Below are 25,766 nucleotides of genomic sequence, written 5' to 3' on the forward strand. Positions count from 1 at the left end.
ATTGAGCCGGGAGTAGCTTGTTAAAAGAATACTTGTAGCTTGTGAAAGATAGTGAAACTCAATCTGGTTGAATTGAAAACTAGACATAGTTTCTATATTTGAAAGGAACTAGTATAAAAGACTTGTACTCCTTCGTTTGTTGCATTTCAACATTGCGTTTGTCAAGTTTTTACTATTTCATTATTTTCACAAGTGCGAGTTTTTGATATATATTATTCAACTCTCTCTTCTAGTGTGTATCTTTTCTTCAACAATTAGATTTTTCTAAAATCTAGAATATTTATTTTTACTTCTATTTTGGTGTTAAACATGCCCTTAAAACCTTGAAGAATAATTATAAAATAGGCCTTTAAAGATTTATAAGTAAGGCTAGACTTTTATGTAGGTTAGGTCATACCTTAAAACAAAGTCCTATAATAGATAAATAAGTCAAGTTCAAACTATGTATTTTTAACTAAAATCATGTTCAAACTTAGGAATGCCTAACTCAGTCTAACCTATTTTCACTTCTAGTTGCACCCCGGCACCTTTTTATCTTCCTACCCTCTTATATCTACTCAATCAAACAATCTAAAATTTCCATTTCTTACCCATTTTTTCTCCGTCTTCATTTCTCCTATCATTTCTCTTTCACCAATAGTGTTACAGTGAATTATAAGGTGACGGATAAAAAAAATTTCACTTGCAAAAAATTATTTTACACAATTAAATATATTATTAAAACATATGGACAATCATGATATACAAGAAAAATATTAGATCTTAGTCATTTATTTTATTTTAATAATATATCTAATGATTAAAAATAATCTCATACGTATTAAGGTTTTTTTTTCCTTTCACCTTTATTTAGATAAAAGTCACTAACAATTCACATTTTTGTTGGGAAAAAAAAACAATACAATTTTCTTTCTGGGAGTAGATAAATCAAAATGTTGCATTCTTTGAATGGAAGATCATCATTTATCCCAAACATTGTAATTAAGAATTTGAACAGGTACATGCATTAGCTTCCCATCATCCAGGGTCAACTCAATAGTAAAGATTCTAAATCATAAGCTTTAATTTCACTAATGAAAAATGATTGGTAATTAGTTTTTATAAAGCAAAAATGTCCAACATAAAAGCTCTCTCATTCAAAATAAAAAAGTTTCTTCGACATTTGTTATAGGTGTTAATTACAGTTGAATACGTCCTATTGTTATCTATTCTTTTTTAATAAAAATTTATCTTATGATCAGTTATCACTTCTATATCTATGTAGATATTTGTTAAGTAAATATCTACAAATTTTATCAACACATGCATGTATTCATAAATATTTACTCAAAAAATATAAATAAAAAATATACTTTAAATATATATCATTTTTAATCATTGTGATATTTTAAAAAAATAGTTTAATGACTAAAAAAACTAAGAAAAACATGAAAAATATTTTTAATTAATAATAAGTAAAAATGATTTAACAATTAAGGAAACTAACAATAGGTTAAAAAAAATCCCTATGACTATAAAAATAGCAAAATTCTAAACGAAGAGTTTAAATGCACACATGTTGATGTCCTATAAAGCGGGAAATATGTAAAAAAATTTAGGGCAAATACAAAGTAGTGTAATATTAAATACATAAAGATATTTAAGTAATTTTACAATAATAGATAATACCGAATACTTGAGGGTATTAGTGCCTTGATACTCGCCTGACCCATTAATATATGGATAATGAAAATATTTATTTACACATCATGAAAAAAAATTTGTGATTCCAAATCGTATTTAAATTTTAAAATGAAACTTAAGTCTTTTGTACGTTGTTGTTGTTTTTTTTTTTTTTCTTTCTAAATCATATCCATCTTGTTCACGTGAATGAGTAATTTCATTCAACTAATTAGATTGTCATTTATAAGATAAGACTAAAGACTTTATTAATTATTTTAAAATTCATCTAAAATGATTTCTAATTAATTGATAGTGTAAAATAAATTACATCGATAACTTATAAAAGTTATATTCTAAAGCAAGGATTTAATAAGGATTCACTAACAATATAAATGTTGTGGTTTAAATATACTTTTTTATCTCTTTAATATACTCGGATTTTGATTTCCATGTTGTGCAAAGATGTAGTTTACGTTGAAATTTATAAAGGCTCCACAAGAGGAAACACAAGGGTTTCGGGATAATGAGCAGGAGATAGAAGAAGTTCCTGAGAAGATCAAAACAATACTAGATGAGTAAAATGGCATTTTTCAGTTGCAGCCAGGTCTCCATCCACTTAAGGGTCATGAAAAAAAACATAAAATAAACTTACAGTGTGTTTGGATAAAGTATTTTAATGAGGTAATTCATTTTTTTAAAGAAATTAAAATACTTTACTTTAATTTATGTTGTTTGGATAAAGTATTTTAAAAAGAATTTTAAATCTCTCATTTTATGAAGCATTTCAATTAACTAAAATTAATAGAATTTGAAATTCCACCAAAAAGAGAGGAATTTGAAATTCCTTGGTCTCAGTCTCGCATTCGGGGTTGGCTCTCTCACTCTCACACTTGCGATTTGGCTTTTCGCTCTCACACTCGTGATCATCTCTAGCAGTTCTTTCTCTCTTCCGATTCACGTTCTCTTGCTCATTCCTGATCTTGATCTCGATTTCTTGCTTGCTTGTACTCGTCATTCTTTTGCGATTTTCGTTCTCCCACACGCTCATAATCTAGATTTTCCTCTTGCTCGTGATTGTTTAACTTACAATCCTTGATTTCTCCATTTGCTCAGGTTAGTTTTTCTTCTCTTTCAATTTTAGGGTTGTATTTTAGTTTTTATTGAATTTGCATTAATCTAGGGTTTTATTTGCAGTTCCATGTTTTATTTCAGTAAATTCATACATTGATTCATTTGTCACAAATTAATATTTCTCTGTTTTGTTATGATATTTGTCTGCAAATGTCAGTGCAGTATCAAAGCAAGCAGGTTGAGGAGGTTACCAGTATATCCTAAAGTATAGAACTTCCATTAATTGTTCCTTCAGTCTCTCTAGAGGTACAATGCAAAACTTGGTTTGTTATGTGTTTTTCCAGTTGTTTTATCCTGATAGATTTTTAGGATCCGGATTATTTAGTTATTATGTTGTAGTTGTTTCTTGTATATTATGGTCGCTGTTACCTTTTTTTTCTCTCCCTTGAATGGGATATGATAGATTTTGCCATTGAATTATTATTAATTGCTCAAATGTTTTGTTAAATTTATGGTATAGTGTTTTGATTAAAGCATCATTTGGAGCAAGTCCTTGTCTGTTTTTTGTTGACAAAATTTTCCCCCTTCCTATGAGTAATATATGAAACATCCCATCAACTAGTTGTAAGAAAATTGTGCAAGGTCTGTATAATGTAAATTTCTTATCCTTCTAGCTCTAACCATAGCTTTTGACTAGGTTCTGTAAATTTGTGGTTGTGGCTTTACCTTGCTAAATTCTATGTTCACTTCATACAAGTTACTACTAAATACTATGTTGCCTCTACACTATTTATGTGTTGTTAGCATTGGTCTTATTATTTTGTTGTTCTGGAAGTTGAGGGATGACATTTGTTCAATATAAGTGAGAATAAATTGGATTTGTGATATTCTGCAACGAATTTAATCATGTAGCTTTATTTTTATCGTTTGATTATTATGACCATCTTGATAAGAGCCATGTTCTAGGCTTCTAGCGCCTAGTCCATTTCAAATAGAAAACTCACAACTAATGAATATATTTTTAACCGTACTCTTGGGTTGTGGAGCGGTGGTGTGTCTCTATACAGAGCAGGTTGCATCACAATTTAGTGTCATGCTTGGAGTGGAATGAATTGTGGCATTATCGCAGCCATTAATGACTGCTACTCATGCCTTTTGTTTTATCTTATCTGAACCTATTTTCCTACTCACGCCTTTTGAAGGGAAACAGGCACTAGTCTCTTCTCTCTTTGACATGAACCATTTGGCGAACCCATGGCACACTAATAAGATTTTGTGGCCAAACCTACACGCTGTGAAACACTGAAACGTGTTTCTCTATTTTTGGGGTGTGTTATGTTGATGGGAAAGTAGGATCTATGTTTTGTTTGAGATTCTTTCTTTAATGCATTGTTTTTTCTTTATATTACCTTATGTTGTCTCATTTTTGGGGTTGGTGGCTTTGTGCCGCAATCCGAGACTGACATAGTACTATGTCTTGATGTTGATTATTTGTCGGTGGCCTATAGGCATATCTTAATAAATTTTTATACCATTCTTTGACCATCTCCTATTGTATTTATCGGGTTGACTATGTCATTGTTTGTTTGAGTTTTAAAAATGTGAAACTTATTTAAATATTCAGATTGGCTGGTTGTATGATGAGCAACATATCTTGAGGACCTATTATTAATCTGAGACTTGTGTGCAATTTTTCTAATTCAATGACAGTCATCTTCCATAGACACTTTAGAGAGAAATTCTTGGAAAGGGCTCTACTTTTTGTGATTCTACATGGGGATTTTATATTTTCCAGTAAGCAAAGGAGATGGTTGTTAAACTAATCTTTTGTCAGTGATGCTTAGGTTACCTATTTGATTTGCTACATAGGCTCATCTTTGTTTCCTTTCTTCTCTGGAAAATGTCTATCACCTATTCTTAAGTAAGCTCTATATTTTACACTTTCCTTGAAAAGACCAGGAAATTCACATTCATAAATTGAACGCCTTATCTTATTAGGTGAGTTGCTTACATGGATATAACAAAGTCATTTACTGAAATACGAAAATTGTTGGTTATATCTTTTTTTTTTTTACAGTGTTACTCTTATTATAGTTATATCTTTTTCCTTAAGAAAATTATCATTACAAGACAAGAGACCGTTAAGGATCATGGATAGTCAATATCTTTTAGATATTAGTTGTAAAAGGTAGTAGCTATTATTTTTATAATATATTTTTGGCCGTACTTGAATTACATTCTTACCCATCCATGATTCTAGTTTTTGTTTGGAGTTTAGGAAAGAAAACTATCTTCACATAATACTGCTTTCTCACATGTGCAGTCAATCTTTTTTTTATATTTATTATTATTAATTAGAAGAATGAAGAAAAAAAAAAGTCCACAAGGCCATTGTAAAAAATATAATAATGATTTGATTTATTTTTCAAAATAGGAAAAATCATTCTAGTAGTAGTTTAATAGTCGACTAGTTGTATTGCATTTTATTTGGCAGCTGAAGCTCTTGGATTGCCATTTTTGAGTCCATATCTACAATCAATTGGATCAGATTATAAAGTTAATATGATATCATTTATTAATTACCTATCATTGCTAATATTTGTATATTGAACTATTATGAATTTATATGTAATAGAACTTGACATATATATAATATATTTTGAAATTATTTTATATTTCATTTTAATTATTTTAGATTTTTCTCTCTTATATTAGTTTCACTTGGTGTAGATTGAGAAGAAATGGATGTTAGCCTAGTTAATACCAGAATTACTTCAAGAAAACGTAAAAGAGAAGAGTTCAAGGAGATAACCATATTGGTTGTTGCTTATGTGGTTCATATGGTTATGAGTGTAGTAGCATGGTACCATAAAAATTATTTTGTTAAGGAACCATCCCATAATTGGGAATTGGAGCGGCGTAGTTTTCTTAATCGTCTTTATAGAGGGACGGAAAAAGATTGCATTGAACAGTTAAGGCTCAGTAGAGTGCATTTTTCAAGTTTTGTACAATTTTACAAGAAAGAGGGGGGTTAGTAAGAACAAGAAATGTTCCAATAACTGAAGCGGTGGCAATGTTTTTACATATTCTTGCTCACAACCTAAAGTACAAAGTAGTGCAGTTTAGTTACTGTAGATCTAAAGAAACAATAAGTAGACAATTTAATAATGTCTTAAGAGCTGTAATGAAAGTGAGTCAGGACTATTTGATGTTTCATACCTATCTAGAAGCTCCAGGTGAAAACAAATGGAGATGATTTGAGGTAAGTTTTTCAATTGTAAGGCTAGTCAAACTTAAAAATAAACCTTTTTGAAAAACTAAATATGTGAATAAACTTATGGTCTTTGTAGAAATGTGTTGGAGCACTTGATGGAACACATATTCCGGTAACAGTTTCTTTTGAAGATAGGCCTAAATATCGTAACAGAAAGGGTGATGTCTCTACAAATGTATTAGCCGCATGTGGTCCAGATTTGAGGTTTATTTATGTGTTACCTGGGTGGGAAGGGTCAGCAGGAGATTCTCGAGTATTACGAGATGCTTTACATCGTCAAAATAAACTTGAAATTCCAACTGGTAATATATCATGTAAATAGTATTTTATTTATTTTATCTTAGTTCTAGGTTGTGATTTTCATTTTTAAAAATTGTAGGTAAGTACTTTCTTGTGGATGCGGGATATACTAATGGTCCAGGATTTTTAGCACCATATCGAGGAACTAGATATCATCTAAATGAGTGAATTGGAAACACCCCTCAAAATTTCAAGGAGTTATTTAATCTTCGTAATTCAAGTGCACGAAATGCAATCGAAAGGTCTTTTGGAATATTGAAGAAAAGATGGAGTATATTAAGAACTCCTTCATTTTTTGATATAAAGACACAAATTAGAATTATTAATGCTTGCTTTGTGTTACACAATTATATAAGAGACGATCAACAAATTGATCAACTGTTGGAGGTTCAAGACTTGGAGCTCTTATCTATTGTTGATGAGGAGCTAACCAACCAGCAAATTGAAAGAGTTCAAAACAATGTTATAGACGAGGTTGCAACTATTCAAGTTACTGAGGAATGGACAAGATTTCGAGATACATTAGCAATGAATATGTTTGCTAACTACCAAGTTAGAAGAAACATTGCTTAGGGAGATTTTTTTTTTATTTTTATGTAATTTCTATTGATTAAAGACTTCTTGTTATGTACTTGATGGACTTCTATGTACTAGATTGAAGAAAACTTTGTTTGAAATATTGTCTTTTGATAGCTTCCATTTGTTTACAAAAAAATATTTACATGATCTAGAATTATGCATTAGATTTATCAAGTTAATTTTGTGGGTTGTATATGATATTTTTTATGTGTAGGTTTATAAGTGGTATTAACTTCAATGGAGTCATCCAAAGCGAACTTGAAGGGAAAATGAAAGATGACAGAAAGAAGTAACGAGGAAACAAGAAGTTATTTCACATGGAATTTGGAGATGGAACGTGCATTAGCTGATGTATTACGAGATCAAAGAAGTTTGGGCAACAAGAGTGATGGAGCTTGGAAAAGGGTAGCATATAATGTTGCAGCTGTAATGTTAACTACCAACTTCAAAATCTAGGTCACTTGGGAAAATGTAAAAAATCGTATCAAACTTTGGAGATCATGGTATGGCGTTGTTAGTGACATCCTCAGTCAAAGTGGATTTGATTGGGATGGCACAAAACACATGATTACAGTTGACAATGAAAATTCTTGGAATGAGTATGTTAATGTAAGTAATTTTATATTATCATTATTTAAAGCAATGTAATTTTTTTTCCTATTACAGACTTGTTTCTTTTGTTTTCAAGGCCCATAGAGAAGCAAGACAATTCCGTTTCAAGGTGATTGCAAACTGGGATGATATAGTGGACTTGTGTGCTAAAGATAGAGCCATTGGACATGGAGCTGAGACTGCTATGGATGCTGATGAGGTCATGAGCAGAGAAATAAATGAAGGGGAATTAGGTTTAGAGGGTGCTAGTGATACCATATATTTAGATGAACCTAGCTCTACTACTCAAAGAAGGGGTCAATCTTCAGCTTCTACTAGCACACAATCTCAAAGGAGAAAGACAGGAGAAAAAGATGGAATAGCTAATTCGTTGAAAGAAGTGGCTGAATCATTAAAGCGACTTGTTCAAGCATTTGATATTACGATTGATGAAGATGCTTTTATTCAAGAAGTGTTAGCTGAAGCAGCTTTGATACCAAACCTTAATCAACATCAATGGGCCAAAGCTGTTAAATGGTTATCTGACACTCCAAAACAGTTAGCAATTGTGAAAGCTCTTCCAATTGAAAAAAAGGGGCCTTATATTTTAACACACATTTCTTGATGTAATTTTTTTTTCATAACTTCTTAATTTTAATTAATTTGATTAGTTATTGTAAGTTAGCTTTCTAACTTTTTCATGTATTTTGTATGTTTCAGGTTTGGAGCTTTTATGCATTCCATGAATATTTGGATTTTATCATCAGGTCAGTTAGTTATTTGACTTGATTTCTGACCATTTTTTAAATCCAATTTGTAAACTAATCTAAACCATTATTTAATGTTTAAGTTTTGCATCACGTTCCATGTGGCTTTTCATTATTTTTAGACAACACTCATGCTTAACATATTATTGTAGTTTATCATATATTATATACTTGTGTAAATTTAAAGTGTGATAACAAAAGAAGTATTGTTATTTGAGTTTTGATCCTTGGTCTTATTATTATTGTTATTTTTTTTATTCTTTTGTAGGCATTGCTTCTATGAGGAGGAGAAAATCTTTGGACTTGAAGTTGTGATCTTGATATCTTCGACAAACTATCTTTTATTTTTGTTATTTTAATATGGACATAAAATACATTTGAAATTTCATTAGTATTTGGTTTAAATTTGTATGGGATATTATGATTTTAAACCACCTATGCTCAAAGTTAAAGATTCTTATTATTTTTTTCTTAGTTTAAAATAGATTTATTTCGTATCATGAATCAATGTACATTAATTGTTTTACATATGTTAATGGTGTTTTGAAGTTTTTAAATATGTTGTGAATTTAAAATATTTTTAAAATTTATAAAGAAAAAATTGATTAAATATAATGTCTAATACTATTTTTGAATTAATTAAAATTTTCTAATATTAAAATCAATTTCCAATTATTAAATATATTTTAATATAATTTAATATTAAAACTTTAATTTTTTAATAAATATTTAAAAATAAAATTATACTTGGTAGAATTTGAAATACTTTATCCAAACAAGATAATTGAAATATAAGATATTGAAAAATGCTCTATCCAAACAAAATATTTGAAAAAGGAAGGGAATTCAATTGAGAATAATTCAAATTCTAAGAATTTGAAATTCCTTGAATTTTAGAAATGATTTATCCAAACACAACATTAAGGAGGGGGAATCAATTATTCCAAATCTAAAGCCTTATAGATTCTCCTATTATCAGAAAACAGAGATAGAAAATTAGTCAATGAGATGCTTAAGGTTGGAATCATCAGACAAATGTGAGCCCTTATGCAAGCCCTTTTGTATTAGTGAAAAAGAAATATGGTAGTTGGAGGTTTTGTTGAATTACCGTGCTCTAAACAGAATTATGGTGCCAAACAAGTTTCCTATCCTGATAATAGATGATTAGTTGGAGTTGGAGCTTCCATTTTTTCTAAGTTGGATGTTAAATATGGATACCACAAGATTCAAATAAAAGAAAATGACAGAGAGAAAAATGCTTATAGAAGTTAGAACTCGAGAGGGGCATTACGGATTTGTGACAAGACCTTTTGGGTTTATAAATGCACTATCAACTTTCCAAGCTTTGGTGAATGATGTTTTGAGACCTTATTTGAGAAAAATTGTGTTAGCATTTTCTTTACACCGTATTAATATACAATAAGAATGAAGATCGTACAATAGTATTCAGATAAAAGACAGTTGCATACAAAGGTTTCTAGCTGAGGCTGAGGGTCAAATCTGAGTGATCATCATCCTCACCAATCTACTCCATGCATTACTAACTCCTATGTGAACACAATGAACGATCTGCGTCAGCTACCATTGCTTGACAAATTTGGGTCAGTGATTTGTGACCACTTTGGAGATTGTATTCAATGAAATTGCTAGACCCTTTGTACCTAATAAGTTTCTTAAATTCAATCCCATCAAAGCTTTGAAGGGATGCAGAAGAATGTCTCCCTCTGTTCACTTTTCAAGAAGCGTAGCAGAAATTCTGGCATACCTTTCCTTCATGTAGTTTCTTATATATGTTCCTTGTTGGGTTATCTTTGACCTAATGTTCTTGGATATATAACATGGTGAAGAATCTGTTCATGATGATTTTTCCCTTCCTATTCTCTAATTCCTTTCTTGATACGAAATAATTTTGCAGATGGGGAGGAGAAGGTGACTCTTTCATTCAGACATTAGTTAATGGAACCATCTGAGTGAACAATAACGTAGATTGAAGAAGTCATTTTATGAAGGGTTGAAAGGAAATAAACGTAATTCAGATGATAGGCTTAGGAGGGAAAAAGGGAATGAACAAGGTTAGAATGTAAGCTGAAGGTGAATAAAAAGAATAAAGGACATAGAGTGTATTTATAATGGAAGCATTGGATTCCCTGCGCCTCACGCACTAGAAGGAATTGATTCCCTAGGCCCAAACGTTAGAAAGAATTAACTCTCTGCGCTCTATAAACAATTTTATAAATTTTTACTTTTAATGCACTTTGTCTTTTTATCAATGTAATATTTAAGTTATTAATATTATAAATTATTAAATTATAAATTATAATTATTATAAATTATTGACATTATACATTATTATAATTATAATTAATATATTTATTACACACTAATTTGTTATATTTACTAATTATAAAGATATTTAAATTATATATTTTATTTATATTTTTTAAAATACACACATAAATATAACTTATTATATTTATTATTTATTATATTTCTAATTTATTAAAAATATCACGTATTAAAATTATTATTTATTAAATTTCTAATTTATTATAAAAATTACATATTAAAATTATTATTTTAAATTTTAAATTTTATTATAAATATAAACTTTCTAAAATTATAAATTATTATAATTTTAATTTATTATATTTATAAATTATTAAATTTCATAAAATTATAAATACAAAATATATTTTTTAGAATTCAATTCTCCGGAAATCGAATTCCGAACGGCTACAATAAACAGTACTATTCGAGTAAATAAATTGAGAGGTTTTATTTAGAGAATTTTTTTTATAAAAAATATTATAATAGTAAAAAATTCATAACCAACAACCTTATTATGGTCTACGTTTGGGAATTTTATACTCACATTTTGATAAATCTCCTTGCTCGTCATGTAGAAAATGAAATAAAATTTGTTTACTAATGCTTTACATTTTCAAGACGTATTTGGTTTCCCGTTTGGCTCCTATTTTAAATGTGAAACCATTTCCAAATACGATTTTAGCAAAAGCAACTCTAATACAGCTATTGTGTTGGGTTAAAAAAATTTATATCAAGTTTACTGCAATCTTATTTTTAAAACAAAATTCTACAAACATAAATCATTTAATCTTAAAATCAATTTCAACCGAAATTAATTTCATAAAATTAAGACATTTCAAAATTAGTTTGAAAAACATTCCTCCAGTCATACATTAATCTTTTCTCCCCATGGCGCAGGGAACTTAAAACCTTGTTGACTAATTATTAATGTAACCAGAATACACACAATCCAACTTGTGACTATTGATGAACATTGAATTGGTACTGTGTTTTAGTACAATACCTATTATGTTCAGACAACTAGAACTCTCCTGTATGTGTTTACCATTTATTATGACGTCCCTACTTTATTACAAGTCTATAACCATGGATAATGGATCAGTCATTTGAGTTTGAATTTCAAATGATATATTTGAGGCAAAAAAAAGACTCTTACATTTATCACCTTTTTGAAGTAAGGAAACAAGTAATAAAAAGGAACTAAAACCCTGTCAGAACACTTCAAAACTCATAGTTAGGGACAGTTTTAAAGTTTAGTGCTTCTTCGTATTCATGCTTGTCGCTTGTAACTAGTAAGTAGTTAATAGGACAAACATAAATCGAACATAAAAAAACATACTACTTTCATAGTCAAAACTATCATTTGGATGCTGTCAATATATAAACCAACCAACTAATACAGCATTTATGAATGACATCAGTTTTGGTACAAAGTCAGAAATTGCATGTTGGCCTGGTCTAATTTAGGTGTTATTTTAGATTAAAGTTTATGATGTTATAATCGTACACACTCCACAGTAGTTATCCTATATTGTTTTAAAGTACATAAAAGCATAATTACACAAAGATATATTAATATAGGATCCATTCAGTAATTCATGTTTGCCAAAAATTCATTCAATTTTCCTAGGTGAAAATGTAGGTAACTGTAGTAGTTATTATGATTCCAATCCATCTCATCACAGAGATCACATAAACACAGTACTGGAAATTATCTAAGCATTACATTTAAAAAAGCAAAAAAAAAAAAGAGGGGGGGTAATTCAAGGTTAATATCAGGACAAGTTACATTACTTAGAACGATGTTTACCATACTCTTCTACTCTGTGAAAAGCATCCATGATAACATCAGTTGTCCAATCCTTCACATCCTCCTGCAGACAGCATATGAGGAAACTTCAGCCACTAAATTTAAATGCTTCCTTTAGGCAAAATTTTTACAATCTAAGCAAGTCATATGTATCATAGTTGTGTGTGCATCATGTGTGATCAAGATTATTTCATTTCAACTTTCACTTTCACATGATATATCCCATGAATATATGTGAAACAAATTTAATAAGAGGCAAGGTTATCGAATAACCGTTATAACGGTATGGCGGTGCGGTTTCGAGCCTCTCCGCCATTCGCCATTCGAAAAATCGCGTTTTATGGCGCCGTCCGCTATTTCCGCCGTGGCGGCCGCCACGGCCGTTTTGAGCCCTTCTGCTATGAAGGTGATGGCGGACGTAACGGTGTTTGGGCCAGTTTTGGGCTTTGCCTAGGCCCAATAAGCATGCCCTAATGGTTTTAGGGTTCTCATTGATGAACGCTAGCCACCAACACTCGCGCAGCTCATCGAACTTCTTCAACCCGTCTCCGTCGACGTTCCTCCGCCACGCCCACCACTCGCCGGCCACCTCTCCCACCGACGACCTGAACCGCGGTGGTCCACGACTCCAACAACCTGAACCACAACGTGTGCGTGAACAGGAAGAAGGTTGTTTGAGACCTCCTTTGATCACCGTTCACCGTCGCCCACCACCCTTTGGTCACGTTTCTGGCCGGTGACCTGAATCGTGGTGGTCTAGCGCTCCAGCGAGCAACTCCGACGAGCAACTCCGGCGACTTAAACCTGAAAGGTTTTTTTTTTTTTTCCTCTGCAGTTTTAATCCTCCTTCCTTTATTTTTTTATTTAGTTTTTCCTCTGCAGTTTTAATCTGCAACATCAATTTTTTTTTTAATTCTTCTACTAATTGTTTCAATTTAAATTTCTATTTTTTTAATTCTCTGCAGAAACTGCAACATCAATTTTTTTATTTAGTTTTTCCTCTGCAGTTTTAATCTGCAACATCAATTTTATTTTATTTTTAATTCTTCTACTAATTGTTTCAATTTAAATTTCTATTTTTTTATTATTGTTCTTATTTTTATTTTTAGGACAATGTCTAGTAATCTTCAAATTCAAAGTCAAACATCCTCAAACTCTTTAAAGAGGACAGATATAGGATGGAAACATTGTCATCCTACCAAAGACAATGATACAAATGAAATTATGTGCAATTATTGTAAAAAAATCATGAAAGGAGGAATTACAAGAGCAAAGCAACATCTAATGGGAAAGAAGGGAAATGTTGCACCTTGTCAAAGTGTTCCAGAAGAGGTTAAAGATGAGTTGTGGGCACTTGAGAAAAATAAGAAGATGAAAGAAAGTGAGTCATGTCAAAGAATAATGGAAGATGTGACTTTTGGTAGTGAAGATTATGCATTGGAAGGAGATTTAAGAGAGTTAGAAGTTGAGACACATGGGATCAATGAAAGGAAGAAGGTTGCTACCAAAAAAGGGCCTATTGACCTTTTTTGTAAACGTCCGAAAACAGCAATTGCAAAAAACAAGGAGAAATTGAAGCAAATAAATATAAGGGACAGTTGTGACAAAGAAGCTACAGCAAGGGTCCACCAATATATAGCCTGGTTTTGGTTTCAAGCTGGACTATCTTTTAACATGATCAAATTGGAGAGCTTTCGTGACATGGTTACAGCTATTGGATCTTTTGGACCGCATTTGCGACCTCCATCTTATCATGAGATAAGAGTTCCACTTCTCCAAAAAGAGATAGAGTATACTGAAAAATTGATGAAGAGTCAAAAGGAACATTGGGCTAGTTTTGGATGTTCCATCATGTCAGATGCTTGGACGGACAAGAAGCAAAGATGCATTATTAATTTTTTGGTGAACTCTTCTGTAGGGACAATGTTCATTAAATCTGTTGATGGGTCTAATTTTGTGAAGACCGGAGAAAAGTTATTTGAATTACTAGACTCTATTGTAGAAGATATTGGGGAAGAAAAAATTGTCCAAGTTATCACGGACAATGGGAGTAATTATGTTCTTGCTGGCAAGATGTTGGAAGCAAAAAGGAAGAAAATTTTTGGGACCCCATGTGCAGCCCATTGCATAGATTTAATGTTGGAGGATATTGGGAAGCTTCCAAATATCAAGAAAATAATTCAACGGGCAATTTCTCTTGTTGGCTTCATTTATAGCCATTCAAGCACCCTAAGTTTGTTAAGGTTTTATACAAACAAAAGGGAGCTAGTGAGACATGCGGTGACTCGATTTGCAACATCTTTTCTTTCTTTGGAAAGGATCCACCAAGAAAAATCAAATTTAAGAAAGATGTTTGTTTCGGATGAGTGGAATTCAAACAAATTATCAAAGGAAGCAAAAGGAAGAGAAGCATGTAAAACTGTTTTGATGCCTTCTTTTTGGAGGAATGTAGTGTACATACTTAAAGTCATGGCACCTCTTGTAAAAGTACTTAGACTTGTTGATGGGGAGAAAAAACCAGCTATGGGATATATATATGAAGCTATGGATAAGGCAAAGGAGGCTATTATGAAGTCTTTCAATAACAATGAGACTAAATATAAAGCCGTGTTTGAAATTGTTGATAGAAGATGCGATGTTCAGCTTCATCGCCCATTACATGCTGCTGGCCATTTTTTGAATCCAGAGATGTATTATGACAACCCTCAAATGGAATTTGATAGTGAGATTATAAGAGGGTTCTATACAAGCATGAATAAGTTGGTAGGAGATTTGCAAGTGGAGCAAAAAATCATGATGGAGCTACACACTTATAAAGTTGCAGGAGAATTGTTTGGGACTGAACTTGCTATAGCAATGAGGAAAAAGGTTTCACCGGGTTAGAAACTAAACCTTTAAGAGTTTTAAACTTCTATTATACTAATTGTTCCATATTTAACACACTTTCTTTTGACTTTATAGCTCAATGGTGGAGACTTTATGGTTCATCAACCCCCAATTTACAACTAGCCATAAAGATATTGAGCTTGACTTGTAGTTCATCCGGTTGTGAACGTAACTGGAGCATCTTTGAGCAAGTAATTAATTTGCTTTTGAAGAGTCTTATTAGTTCCAAATATTTTAAAATGTTTACTTAATTATTTAATTTAATGTTGCAGATTCATACTAAGAGAAGAAATAGGCTTGATCATAAAAAATTACATGACTTGGTCTATGTTAAGTATAATCAAGCACTCATGCGAAGATACAACCTTAAGGATGAAGTTGATCCCATTAGCCTATTAATGAATGTAATGAATGGCTGGTTGGAGAGATGGATGGGGATGATGATGATGAAGTTGAAGCTCTAGATGAGAGGGTTTTTGGTGGAAATGATCCACTTACTTGGAATCAAGTTTATGATGTTTCAGGGGTTGGAGAGCCTCTAATGTATACTAGGCGTAACAAAAGGAAGCAACCTCCAAGTGGGGAAGGAGCATCGTCTAAAAAAGGCAAAGGAGTGTCTTCTTCAACTAGGAAAGGAAAAGGAAAAGTTGTTGAAGTTGTTGAAGAAGATTCAGAAGAAATTAGTGAGGAGTTAGAGGAAGAATTGCCAAATATTAACTTTGACAAATCAGAAGATGAAGAAGTTGAAGGCTATGCCCCTTTGGCATTCAATGAAGAGAATGATTACATTGAGGAAGAGGAGGAGGATGATTAGATTAGCAAAATGCTTCCTGTACTCTTGTTTTTCTATGTTTTTTGTTGTGTTTTAATCAATTATGTTATGAGAAAATGAATTATGGTATTGTTGTTATGATATTTAAGTATTTAAGTTGATATTATGTTGGTTTTAATTCAGTTTTGTTGCTTGTTATTTATTGTTTTGCTGTTTTTGTATAATATATATATATATATATATATATATTTTTTATTTTTATTTTTTTTTTGTCCGCCATGACGTCCGCCATAGGCCGCCATGGCATCCGTCATAGAGTTATAAAGGATTTTTGGCCTCACCGTCATAGACCGTTATCCGCCATCGATAGGTGAGATAAAAAAGTTAACTTTAACCAAAGTTTTATGTTTGAGTAGTCAAGATTTAGTTCCTCTCATGAAAGCACGTTTTCATTCAGGTTCTTAAAGTTAAATTGGAACACTAGAACCACTTGCGTATGCTAAGTGGTGGAAAGATAAGATAATATACACATGGGCTCTTGCTGTCATCGTAATTCTTTCTGATAAGAAAATAAAATAAAAATGAGAACACTTTTATAAAAGTTGAAGTACATAAGTTTATTTTAAATGGAATAAACTGAACTCATTTTGCCTTCTCATTTTATCCTCTTATAAGTACTTCTCCAAAAGTTTATATTAACAGGATACATGTTAAAAACGTTTTTGTCTCTACTGAAAATAAAAGAGTTACTTCTAACAAAGAAATTCTTAAAAACACTTTTAGACTTCTATCCAAATAGATACGTGAAAAGAAAATAAAGCATAGAGTGAGGTGCGCGTCATTACCGGACTCAGTGGTTCTCCTGATCTTATTCTGGCATTAGGACGAGAAAACTTGGACTCATATGGAGTCCTAGGTCTGATTTCTCGATACTTCTCCCACTCTTCTCGGGTGAGCATTCTAACACTACCTTGACCTTCAGGGGAATTCTTTATCTTACGCTCCAGCAACTCTTCGGACCTCGATTCATCAATCTGCCACCCATCACATTTAGTATTAGTCACTGCTTCATTTCATCGAACACATGGTATGCAATGAGACGAATCACTAAAATGACGCCATTTATGATCTAAATTGTGAGTGGTGGCGTACCATCATGAGGAGCTTGGCGAAGACTACGATTCCAACGGCGGCGACGACCATGGGCATGGTGGCGGTGTCGAGGTAGGAGAGGGATTCGGGAACTGGGACGATGAACTGGTCCTTGCTCTTCGATCGCCTCGTCTTCCTTTTCTTCTCCAATTCCAACGCTTTTCTCTTCAGTGTCTCCGTAGGCGCATTACCGCGAAGAGTATGCAACAATCTATGCTTCACTGCGTTCATCGTTGCTATTCATCAAACGCAAATCATGTTTCGTTTTGCTTCCTCTGAAACATCATTGATTCTTCCGATTATTGGTTACTGGTTATAAAGTCCGAATAAAAGGACAATATTACCCTTCATTCTTTTCTTCCTGCCATTTGCAAGTTATAGACTAAATATAAATAAACAAGAAGTTTTCTTTCGTTTAACTATATTTTTAGTAATTTAGAATAAATTTATTTTTAATTTTTTAAATTTAAAATTTTTATTTTTAATTCTTGTAATTTCAAAAAAAAAAAAAAATTTTAATTTTTATATTCAAATTTTGTTAAAAAAATTATTAAATATTATTACATAAAATATACATATTGGTGTCCCTATTAGTAAAAAAATATCACATTAACTTCAATTAATATTGCATAATCATTTTAATTTTTCACTTTTAAATATGTTATTGATAATCTAAGAGACTAAAACAAGATTTTTAAAAATTACGAAGACTAAAAACAATAATTTTAAATTTGAAGGACCGAACACAAATTTATCTTGAATTTGAAGAACTAAAAACATATTTAAGTCTTTTCTTTTTCTTCTTTTAAATGTCCACTTATGTAGTTAATTACCTACTCTTTGTAAAATTATAATTCTATACAAGAAAAATAACATAATTTCTTCTTATATTCTTTGAAAATATTTTTAATTATATTTATTGTAAATAATATTTTTATTTATTATCTTAATGTTTTATTAAAAATATTAAATAAAATTGACTTATAGTTAAAGTTTATTTATATTTTGATTCAAATAATTTAATTATTTTTGACGTATACATAGATCAATTTTGTATCATAAAGAATTAAGATGTAAATATAAAATATATTATATACAAATATTTATTTTATATTTGTGGCACTAATAATTTTTTAAAAGGGACATTAATAGTTAAATATCATAAGAATATTAAGATGTCTAATAATACTTAATATTGCCTTACAAATTATAAATAATAAATGAATATAATTATCACTTTGGTTACGGTAGCTTAAATACTTCTCACAAATCATTAATAATGTATGAAGATGTTGAAATATCTAATAATAATTAATTTAAAAGTTTAATAAATATATATTATTGACCTTCAATTAATCAATTAAAAATCAATTTAAATGTAATTTTAAAATAATTATAATCAAAATAAAAATAAAAATACAAATATATATATATATATGAAACATGTAACAGCCCGATTTTCACATATTGTTTGAGGGTCCTAAAGTTCAATAGGGGTAATTTAGTAGTCTAGAACGTGTCGTTGTCAAATTAGAACAGGCCGTTCCAAACTACTAAAAAGAGGGTAATTTAGTAGCCCAGAACGGGCCGTTCCAAACTACTAAAACGATAATGATTTTGTAGTTCACAACGGGTCGTTCCCTAACTGGAACAGGCTGTTCCAAAATATAAAAATTGTCTACAAATTTTAGATGGGAATGTTCCCAAATTGGAACGAGGCGTTCCAAATCATCAAAAATGCCTATAACCCTAATTGAGAACGGGTCGTTCCAGATATGGCTATTGTGGGTTAAGTGCAACCCCAGAACGGGACGTTCTGATTTGAGAACAGGTTGTTTTGGATGTGAATTTTACACATGCCATCAGAGTCCAGAACGGGCCGTTCCAGATTTGAAACGGGTCGTTCCAGTGAAATTGATGCCTATAAATAGAGAGCTCTCCCAAAAAGCACACCTTTCAGTTCTGACTTCTTTCAGTTCTGACACCTTTCTTCTACATTCTCTTCTTTTCCTTCTACATTCTCTGAAGACCGAGGGGCACTTAGAGGAGGAGACCAAGGAGATCTCTATTTTAGTTTCAGCTACTGTTTATCCAGGTACGGGGGAAAATGGGAGATTTATATGTAGAGTTACATGAGGGGATTGGGTAGAGAAAGAGTCCCTTAGATAATTTTATAATTATTTATGTTTGAGGAATTGATGATCTCATTAGATTCTGTATGTGTTGAGAATTAAAAATATATATTTAATTTGTAAGAATGATGATCTAGTAAAGATAACGAAATTGTAGAAAAGTGCCTGTTCTTTAAAAAATTGGGAGTTTTACTATTTGATTTAATATTGTATTAAATTGGTGAATTAATTGGGTTTTATATTAATTTATAAATATTATTGTTATATTATTCTTATAGATGTGTATTCATGTGAATTGCTTGATGGGTATGTGAATCATTGTATTGTGTGAACTTATCTATATGTAATATGGAATTTGAGTTATGAAATGAGATGTGTGAAATGTGAATGAGATGTGATTGTAGATCCTCATACTAATGACCAGGGGTGAGCACGGCCCTAGACTGTTAAAAGGGTAGTGTGACCTTGGTACAATATTATGCCAGGGGTGAGCACGGCCCTAGGCTGCTAAAAGGGTAGCGTGACCTTGGCACAATGTTATGTCAAGAGTGAGCACGACCCTAGGCTGAAGGGTTGCGTGACCTTGACATAGTAAGATTTGTGATGATTGTGATTGTGATATGATTGTGGTTCCTCACATATATGACCAGGGATGAGACGACCCTAGGTAAGTGATGCTACAGGGATGGCGTGCCCCTGGCATAGTGTGGGATGAGTGAGGCAATTAATACGTATCACTTATGTCTAGAGTGGCACGACCTTGAGGTGGCGTGACCATTGACATACTGTTAATTGCAAGATTTGTGATAGACTGGTTTGATTATGAATTGTGATGTGAACATGATGCATGATTGATAGAATGATGATATATCTATAGAAATGCTTGTAAATAACATTTCAAGTTATGATGAGATGATGTTGTGGATTTCCTTGTGTGCTCTATATATAAATGTTTTCTTTTCTCACCATATAGTTTGTGGATGTTTTAGGTGAGGAAGATCCGACTTTGAGTGGCATCTAGAATGCCAACCGTTGAATTATGGGTATGCTCTGATATTGTGACATCGAGGCAGAGGATTTCTAGGACATGAAATTTTATATAGATTTGGAATTGTATTTATTATTTTGAAAACAATTTGTAAACTCTTATGTTTTATTCTCTAATTTTTAATTTCAATCATTTTGGATATTAAAGAACATTTGTGAAGGTTTTTATGTGAATCCTTTTACCAACGTTGAGAAATTTATTCGTTAGTTTTATTATTACAATATATGTGTTGGGGTAGTAAGGGTGTCACAAAACATTTTAAATGAGAAAACTTCTTTTGATGAAAAATAAAAATAATTAATAATTTTTAAACTAAAATAGACAAACCCGAAGTGTATAGTTCAGTGGTAGGGGTTGATCCACGCTTAAGTAAGGTCAGGGATTTAAATCCCGCCTATTGTATGCAGTCGCGTTAAATCTTGGGGCCAGCTATCCTATCATAATTTTCGTTACAAATATCATCATGATCACTTCTAACATTACCAAATCTTATTTTACTTCTAAATCAAGCCTATTCTCTTCCTCTTGGATACAATATAATTACTCACATAACTAAAATATGGTACTAGTTTATTTAAACTTTCAGTACTTTAAAATTTCAAAATATGAAGCAGTTACAATGTATTTTTTTTCTTCTTTCAGTTATAAATAATGCACCATATAATATATATACCCCCATAATACCACCATTTGTTTCCTTGCAATTTCAACATATGCCAAATCCATTCAATTGAATATAAGGGTGAATTCATTGAGAAGAAACATATGAAACATGAATCCTTTTAATAAATACCCTCCAAATCCAATAATCATATGCACGACAAGGTACACAAACAGAACCAATGATCAATGAAATTTGTATCGGTACAGACACTGAAATAATACACTCCTTAAGTGAGGCAAAGGACGCAGTAAAAGTGTTATGGTATTGACGGCGTAGGTGTATGCAATAAAATTCTACCCAAGTTATAAGTTACTTACACCCATCCACCACTGTAGTAGAAAATAACTATATAAAAAAAAAAATTAGTGTATTTGGATTATGAATTTAAATGGAGTGAATTATTTATTTGAAGAATTTCAAATTCTTTGAAGTGAAATAACTTGTTTGGATGGAGAATTTATAAGGAATTTGAAATTCAAGCATTTATAAAATTCCTTAAAATAATAGAATTTGAAATTCTTCCAAAAAAAAGTAAGAATTTGAAATTTCTCATTTTTTTCTTCTTATTTCACTTATATATTTTCTCTTATCTCTTATATTTTCATGTTTTTAATTATTGAATATTCAAAAATATTTTTAAAATTATTAAATATTATCTAATAAATTTTAAAATTATTAAATATTTAAAAATTAGCTAATGTTTATTTTTATAAAATTTAATTCAAAAATCTCAACATATAAATATATTTTTAAAATCAATTTTATCATGGTAGAATCAAATTATTATATCCAACTTAATAATTTAAATTTTAAGAAATTTGAATTGACTTATCAAAACAAAATATTTTAAGAATGATAAAAATTGACATCAAAGTAATTTAAATATAAAAATTTAAAATTTCTTAAATTTGTAAAATTCCTCATCCAAACACACCATTAACCTAACAAAACAATTGGTTTTCACCTAGTTAATTGAGTAAATGCATTTTATGCAATTTTAACATTACAAAGAAGCTTTAACAAAAAATATTATTATTACATACAAGCTTTTAAAATTAACCAAAATAGAGAGGAATGTTATGAGTAAGGCAGGTTAATGCCTCAAGACCTAAAATGTTTTTCTCTTAATTTGGAGTAAATATACTTTTTATCTCTTAAATTTAAAATTGATCTAATTTCAAAAAAAATTTGTTTGCCTGAAAGACCCTTGATAATAATATCATTATAATAATAAATTTAGTTAATATATATTTTTACTAATAAAGATACTACTAGATGAGTTTCATCTAACAAATTCAATAATAATAAATTTTATTTGACATATTTTACTAACGGCATTTAAGCATATACAATGAAATGTCTTTGTTTTCAATTGTAGAGACTAAAAAATTTAATTTTAATTTTAAGTGTTAAAAAATAAATTTAATTCATATTTAAAAGATTATAAACATATTTAAGTCTAAATTTTATCTATAAGTCATTAAATTAATAAATATATATTTTCTACAAACAAATAAGTACGTTTTATCTAAAATATAATTATCTCTATATATAAATTCAAATAATCATCTTAAACAAGAGTTATTTTATAAATTATTTTTCAATAAGAGTTTTAACCTATTTTTCCGTAATGAGAATGTTTTTAAATACTTTTTTTATTTTAATCTATCATTGTTATTTCTAAATAAAACTTTATTATATATTTTAAAATATCTTTAATAGTTAAAAATAACCTTATATTACAGTAAATTATAATTTTAAAATATTTATTATTATAATTTTTATTTAATATAATTTATACATTTCAAAGTATGTATTTATTATTAAATACGAGAACAACTCTAACAACGCTTAAGGTTTGTTAGGATCTCGGGTCACAACAACTTGATTATTAAAAATGTTATGTTTAAACTTTTAGAGAATAATTCTAATAATACTTAAATTTTTAACTTGGATATTATGCTTTTTTAAAAAAGGTTTAGTAAGTCTAATAAGGTTAGTATTTACTTATTTTAGGACCAATGTTAAACTTACTTTATTCAATAATTCGTATTTTATATTAAATTTTAACGATTTAATTATTAAATTAAAAATTTTAATTATTAAATTTGATATGAAATATAAATTATTGAACTAATGAAAAGTTTACCAAAATTTATTGTTAGAGTAAATAGATTTTCTCTCTCTATCTATATATATATATAATTAATCAGAAGTATGTATCCGCAAAAATATATGTGTGGGTGCAGGATAAAAACTATATTAATATGTACCTCACTTTAGACCCATAAATATGAACATGTGTGTATACACATATAATTAAAGAAAAAACTAACTATCTCTCTTGTTTTTTAATAAGAGAGTTTTATATTAACTTTATTGTTATATTCCAAAATAGTATTTGGTTACTGGTCAGAGACATGAAGCCTCACACCACCCGTTTATTCTCTAGGTGTATTCCTTTTAGTTTTATACAGTAAATATAAAAGGTCAATTACGCTTAGCTCAAGCATTAACCTATAAGTTACCTTCGCATCGGATACCTCATTAACTATACTGGTTTAATGACTCTCGTTTAGTCATTAATAATTGATAATTGATTATTGATAACGGAGTAATAGACCAAAAATTACTATTAGCATCTGGATCGGTCGATGCCCGAGATACCTCATAAGAGCAGGCACTTTAGCCTTTTTGCCTTTTAGGCTCAGGGCTGAAGGGCATGTGGACCATCTAGGTCAGAATCTGACCTGACCTATCTACCTGTGACAGGCCGAGTATGACCTTGGCCGACCTCATTAAGGGTCACCCGGTCCTTACCCGACTTGGCCCGTCACCATAGGGGTGGTCGTCCCAATCCCGATCGCTCTGGTCAGGGGAGGCACTCTCGGTCATCACGCGACCCGACCCCCTCAGTCTGGTTCTGGTCAGTCGTATTCCGATCCGAAGTTTCCATGACGCTCCCCGAATAAAAGCAGTTAAGGAAATCCCTACGTTCTCGGGGCTCATGAGGCCCATGGAAAAGAAAGTATAAAGCCTAAAACCCTAAGGCTAAGAAGGCAGATTACACTTTTGAATGCTCTGGCTTTGAGTCTTGACCTAGGAAAAAACCCTAGTGCACTCCTTGGCCAGAACATTTTGGCGCCCACCGTGGGGCTACGGTAAAACTCTTCCTACGCCCCAAGTCACATAGAAGAACTAACACTCTACCATGGCGAGAGGCGGCAATAACAACAACAACTCACAACCTCCTACCATGGAGGAGATGATGGCCATGATCAATGGCTTAAGGGAGGAGAATGCGCGGTCCAGGGAGAGAGAGGAAGCCATTCAACGCGAAAACGAGGAGATCAGGAGGCGAGCGGATGAGATGTAGGCCAGAATAGCGGCCAGTACCAGGACGGTGGAGGAAGACGTCATGATGGAAGTCCCCAGGGATTTTCGACCTTTCTCGGAAGCCAAAGAAGCCGAGATCATCCCCAGGGATCATCGGATTCCCCAAGTCGACCCTTTTGATGGAACGCAGGACCCCAGCCAGCACTTGACAGATTTCCGAGCTCAGATGTTGATTTGCGAAGGGAGCATGGAAGTCTGCTACAAGCTATTCATGGGCACACTCAAAAAGGCAGTGCTCGATTGGTTCAGTGGTCTCCCTGACCGATCAATCACCGACTTCAATGTTTTCAGTCGGTTTTTCATCGCACAGTTCGCTGCTAACAAGAAAAAACCGCCGATCACGTCGGACTTGTTCGACCTCAAACAGCAGCGTGAGGAGTCCCTGAAGGATTTCCTACAAAGGTTCAACGAGGTCGCCCTGAGGATAGCGTCTTTGGATGAAAGGATGGCTGTCATCGCATTCCAGAAGGGCCTGAGGTCTGGAGCTTTCGACATCGCGCTGGAAAGAGCAAATTGCCAGACAATGTCGGAGGTGAGAGCCTTCGTGCTGAGTCACATTAAGATGGAGGAAGGGCAGATTAGCAAGAGAGCAGCGGAGAGCCGAGAAGCAGGGGGCAGCAATAAGGAGGGCAACAAGCATCTCCGACCGCGGTCGGATTGGAGTAAACGACGCGATCGTTACAACACGAAAGAGGGCAACTACCGGCAGGCCGATCATGTTGGTCGGCCGAGGGACGAGTGGATACGCAACAAGGAACAAGGGACGATCCTTTACTTGTCAACCGGTACACCAAAAAAGCCGTTCGACTAAGTAAATGGGGGGCAGTTGTAGACCCCTAAAATTGTCCGGGTCGGAAATAAGACTCGAAGACTCTCGAAGACCGAAGGAAAGTCAGCCGGAAGGACTCCTGGAAGACCCTAGGATGATTCTTTGTAGGTCTAGAAGTCTTAGAGTAGCTTAGAATAAGGGTGTGCGAGGATTGAAGCTCAATACACCCTCCTAGAGGTTCAGTACGGCCGTACTGAGCCATTTGAACTACAATACGGCCGTAGTGAAATCAATACGGCCGTACTGAAGTTTTTGAACTTCAGTACGGCCGTACCAAATTCAATACGGCCATACTGTAGTTCAAAAACTCAGTACGGGCCGTAGTGAAATCAATACGGCCGTACTGAAGTTTTTGAACTTCAGTACGGTCGTACCAAATTCAATACGGCCGTACTGTAGTTCAAAAACCCAGTACGGGCCGTATTGACCTCCCAGGCCGTATTGCGCCTCAATCCTATAAATAGGACGTCATTTGCACGTCATTCCACACTTTTTCCACACTTCT

At 32.0% G+C, this 25,766-nt stretch overlaps 2 protein-coding genes and 1 pseudogene across 2 annotated transcripts; 2 read left to right on the forward strand and 1 right to left on the reverse strand.

The window, feature by feature from the left end:
• The first annotated feature begins 5,785 nt into the window (after positions 1–5,785).
• LOC145956401 (uncharacterized) lies at positions 5,786–6,814 on the forward strand (annotated as a pseudogene).
• A 5,315-nt stretch (positions 6,815–12,129) lies between these two features.
• Positions 12,130–17,497, reverse strand: LOC109789149 (cytoplasmic dynein 2 light intermediate chain). Its single transcript, XM_020348039.3, has 3 exons — positions 17,193–17,497; positions 16,886–17,074; positions 12,130–12,446 (listed from the first exon to the last, which is right to left on the reverse strand). Exons 1-3 carry the CDS (start codon positions 17,421–17,423, stop codon positions 12,363–12,365), a joined length of 504 nt encoding a protein of 167 aa, XP_020203628.1. The 5' UTR covers positions 17,424–17,497; the 3' UTR covers positions 12,130–12,362.
• LOC109789148 (uncharacterized) lies at positions 12,521–16,201 on the forward strand. Its single transcript, XM_020348038.3, has 4 exons — positions 12,521–13,193; positions 13,492–15,260; positions 15,344–15,459; positions 15,541–16,201. Exons 2-4 carry the CDS (start codon positions 13,496–13,498, stop codon positions 15,730–15,732), a joined length of 2,073 nt encoding a protein of 690 aa, XP_020203627.2. The 5' UTR covers positions 12,521–13,193; positions 13,492–13,495; the 3' UTR covers positions 15,733–16,201.
• Positions 17,498–25,766: the final 8,269 nt, after the last annotated feature.

This window comes from Cajanus cajan, chromosome 3 (assembly GCF_000230855.2).
Source record: "Cajanus cajan strain Asha chromosome 3, NIPB_CcT2T_4, whole genome shotgun sequence".
Classification (NCBI taxonomy): Eukaryota; Viridiplantae; Streptophyta; class Magnoliopsida; order Fabales; family Fabaceae; genus Cajanus; species Cajanus cajan.

Coding starts and splice junctions, on each gene's coding strand:
- LOC109789148 (XM_020348038.3), top strand. CDS start 13,496: ATGTCTAGTAATCTTCAAATTCAAAGTCAAACATCCTCAAACTCTTTA. Junction 15,261..15,343: donor GAGGAAAAAGGTTTCACCGG/GTTAGAAACTAA, acceptor TTGACTTTATAG/CTCAATGGTGGAGACTTTAT. Junction 15,460..15,540: donor ACTGGAGCATCTTTGAGCAA/GTAATTAATTTG, acceptor TTAATGTTGCAG/ATTCATACTAAGAGAAGAAA.
- LOC109789149 (XM_020348039.3), bottom strand. CDS start 17,423: ATGAACGCAGTGAAGCATAGATTGTTGCATACTCTTCGCGGTAATGCG. Junction 17,075..17,192: donor TCGCCAAGCTCCTCATGATG/GTACGCCACCAC, acceptor GATGGGTGGCAG/ATTGATGAATCGAGGTCCGA. Junction 12,447..16,885: donor CAGGAGAACCACTGAGTCCG/GTAATGACGCGC, acceptor TGCTGTCTGCAG/GAGGATGTGAAGGATTGGAC.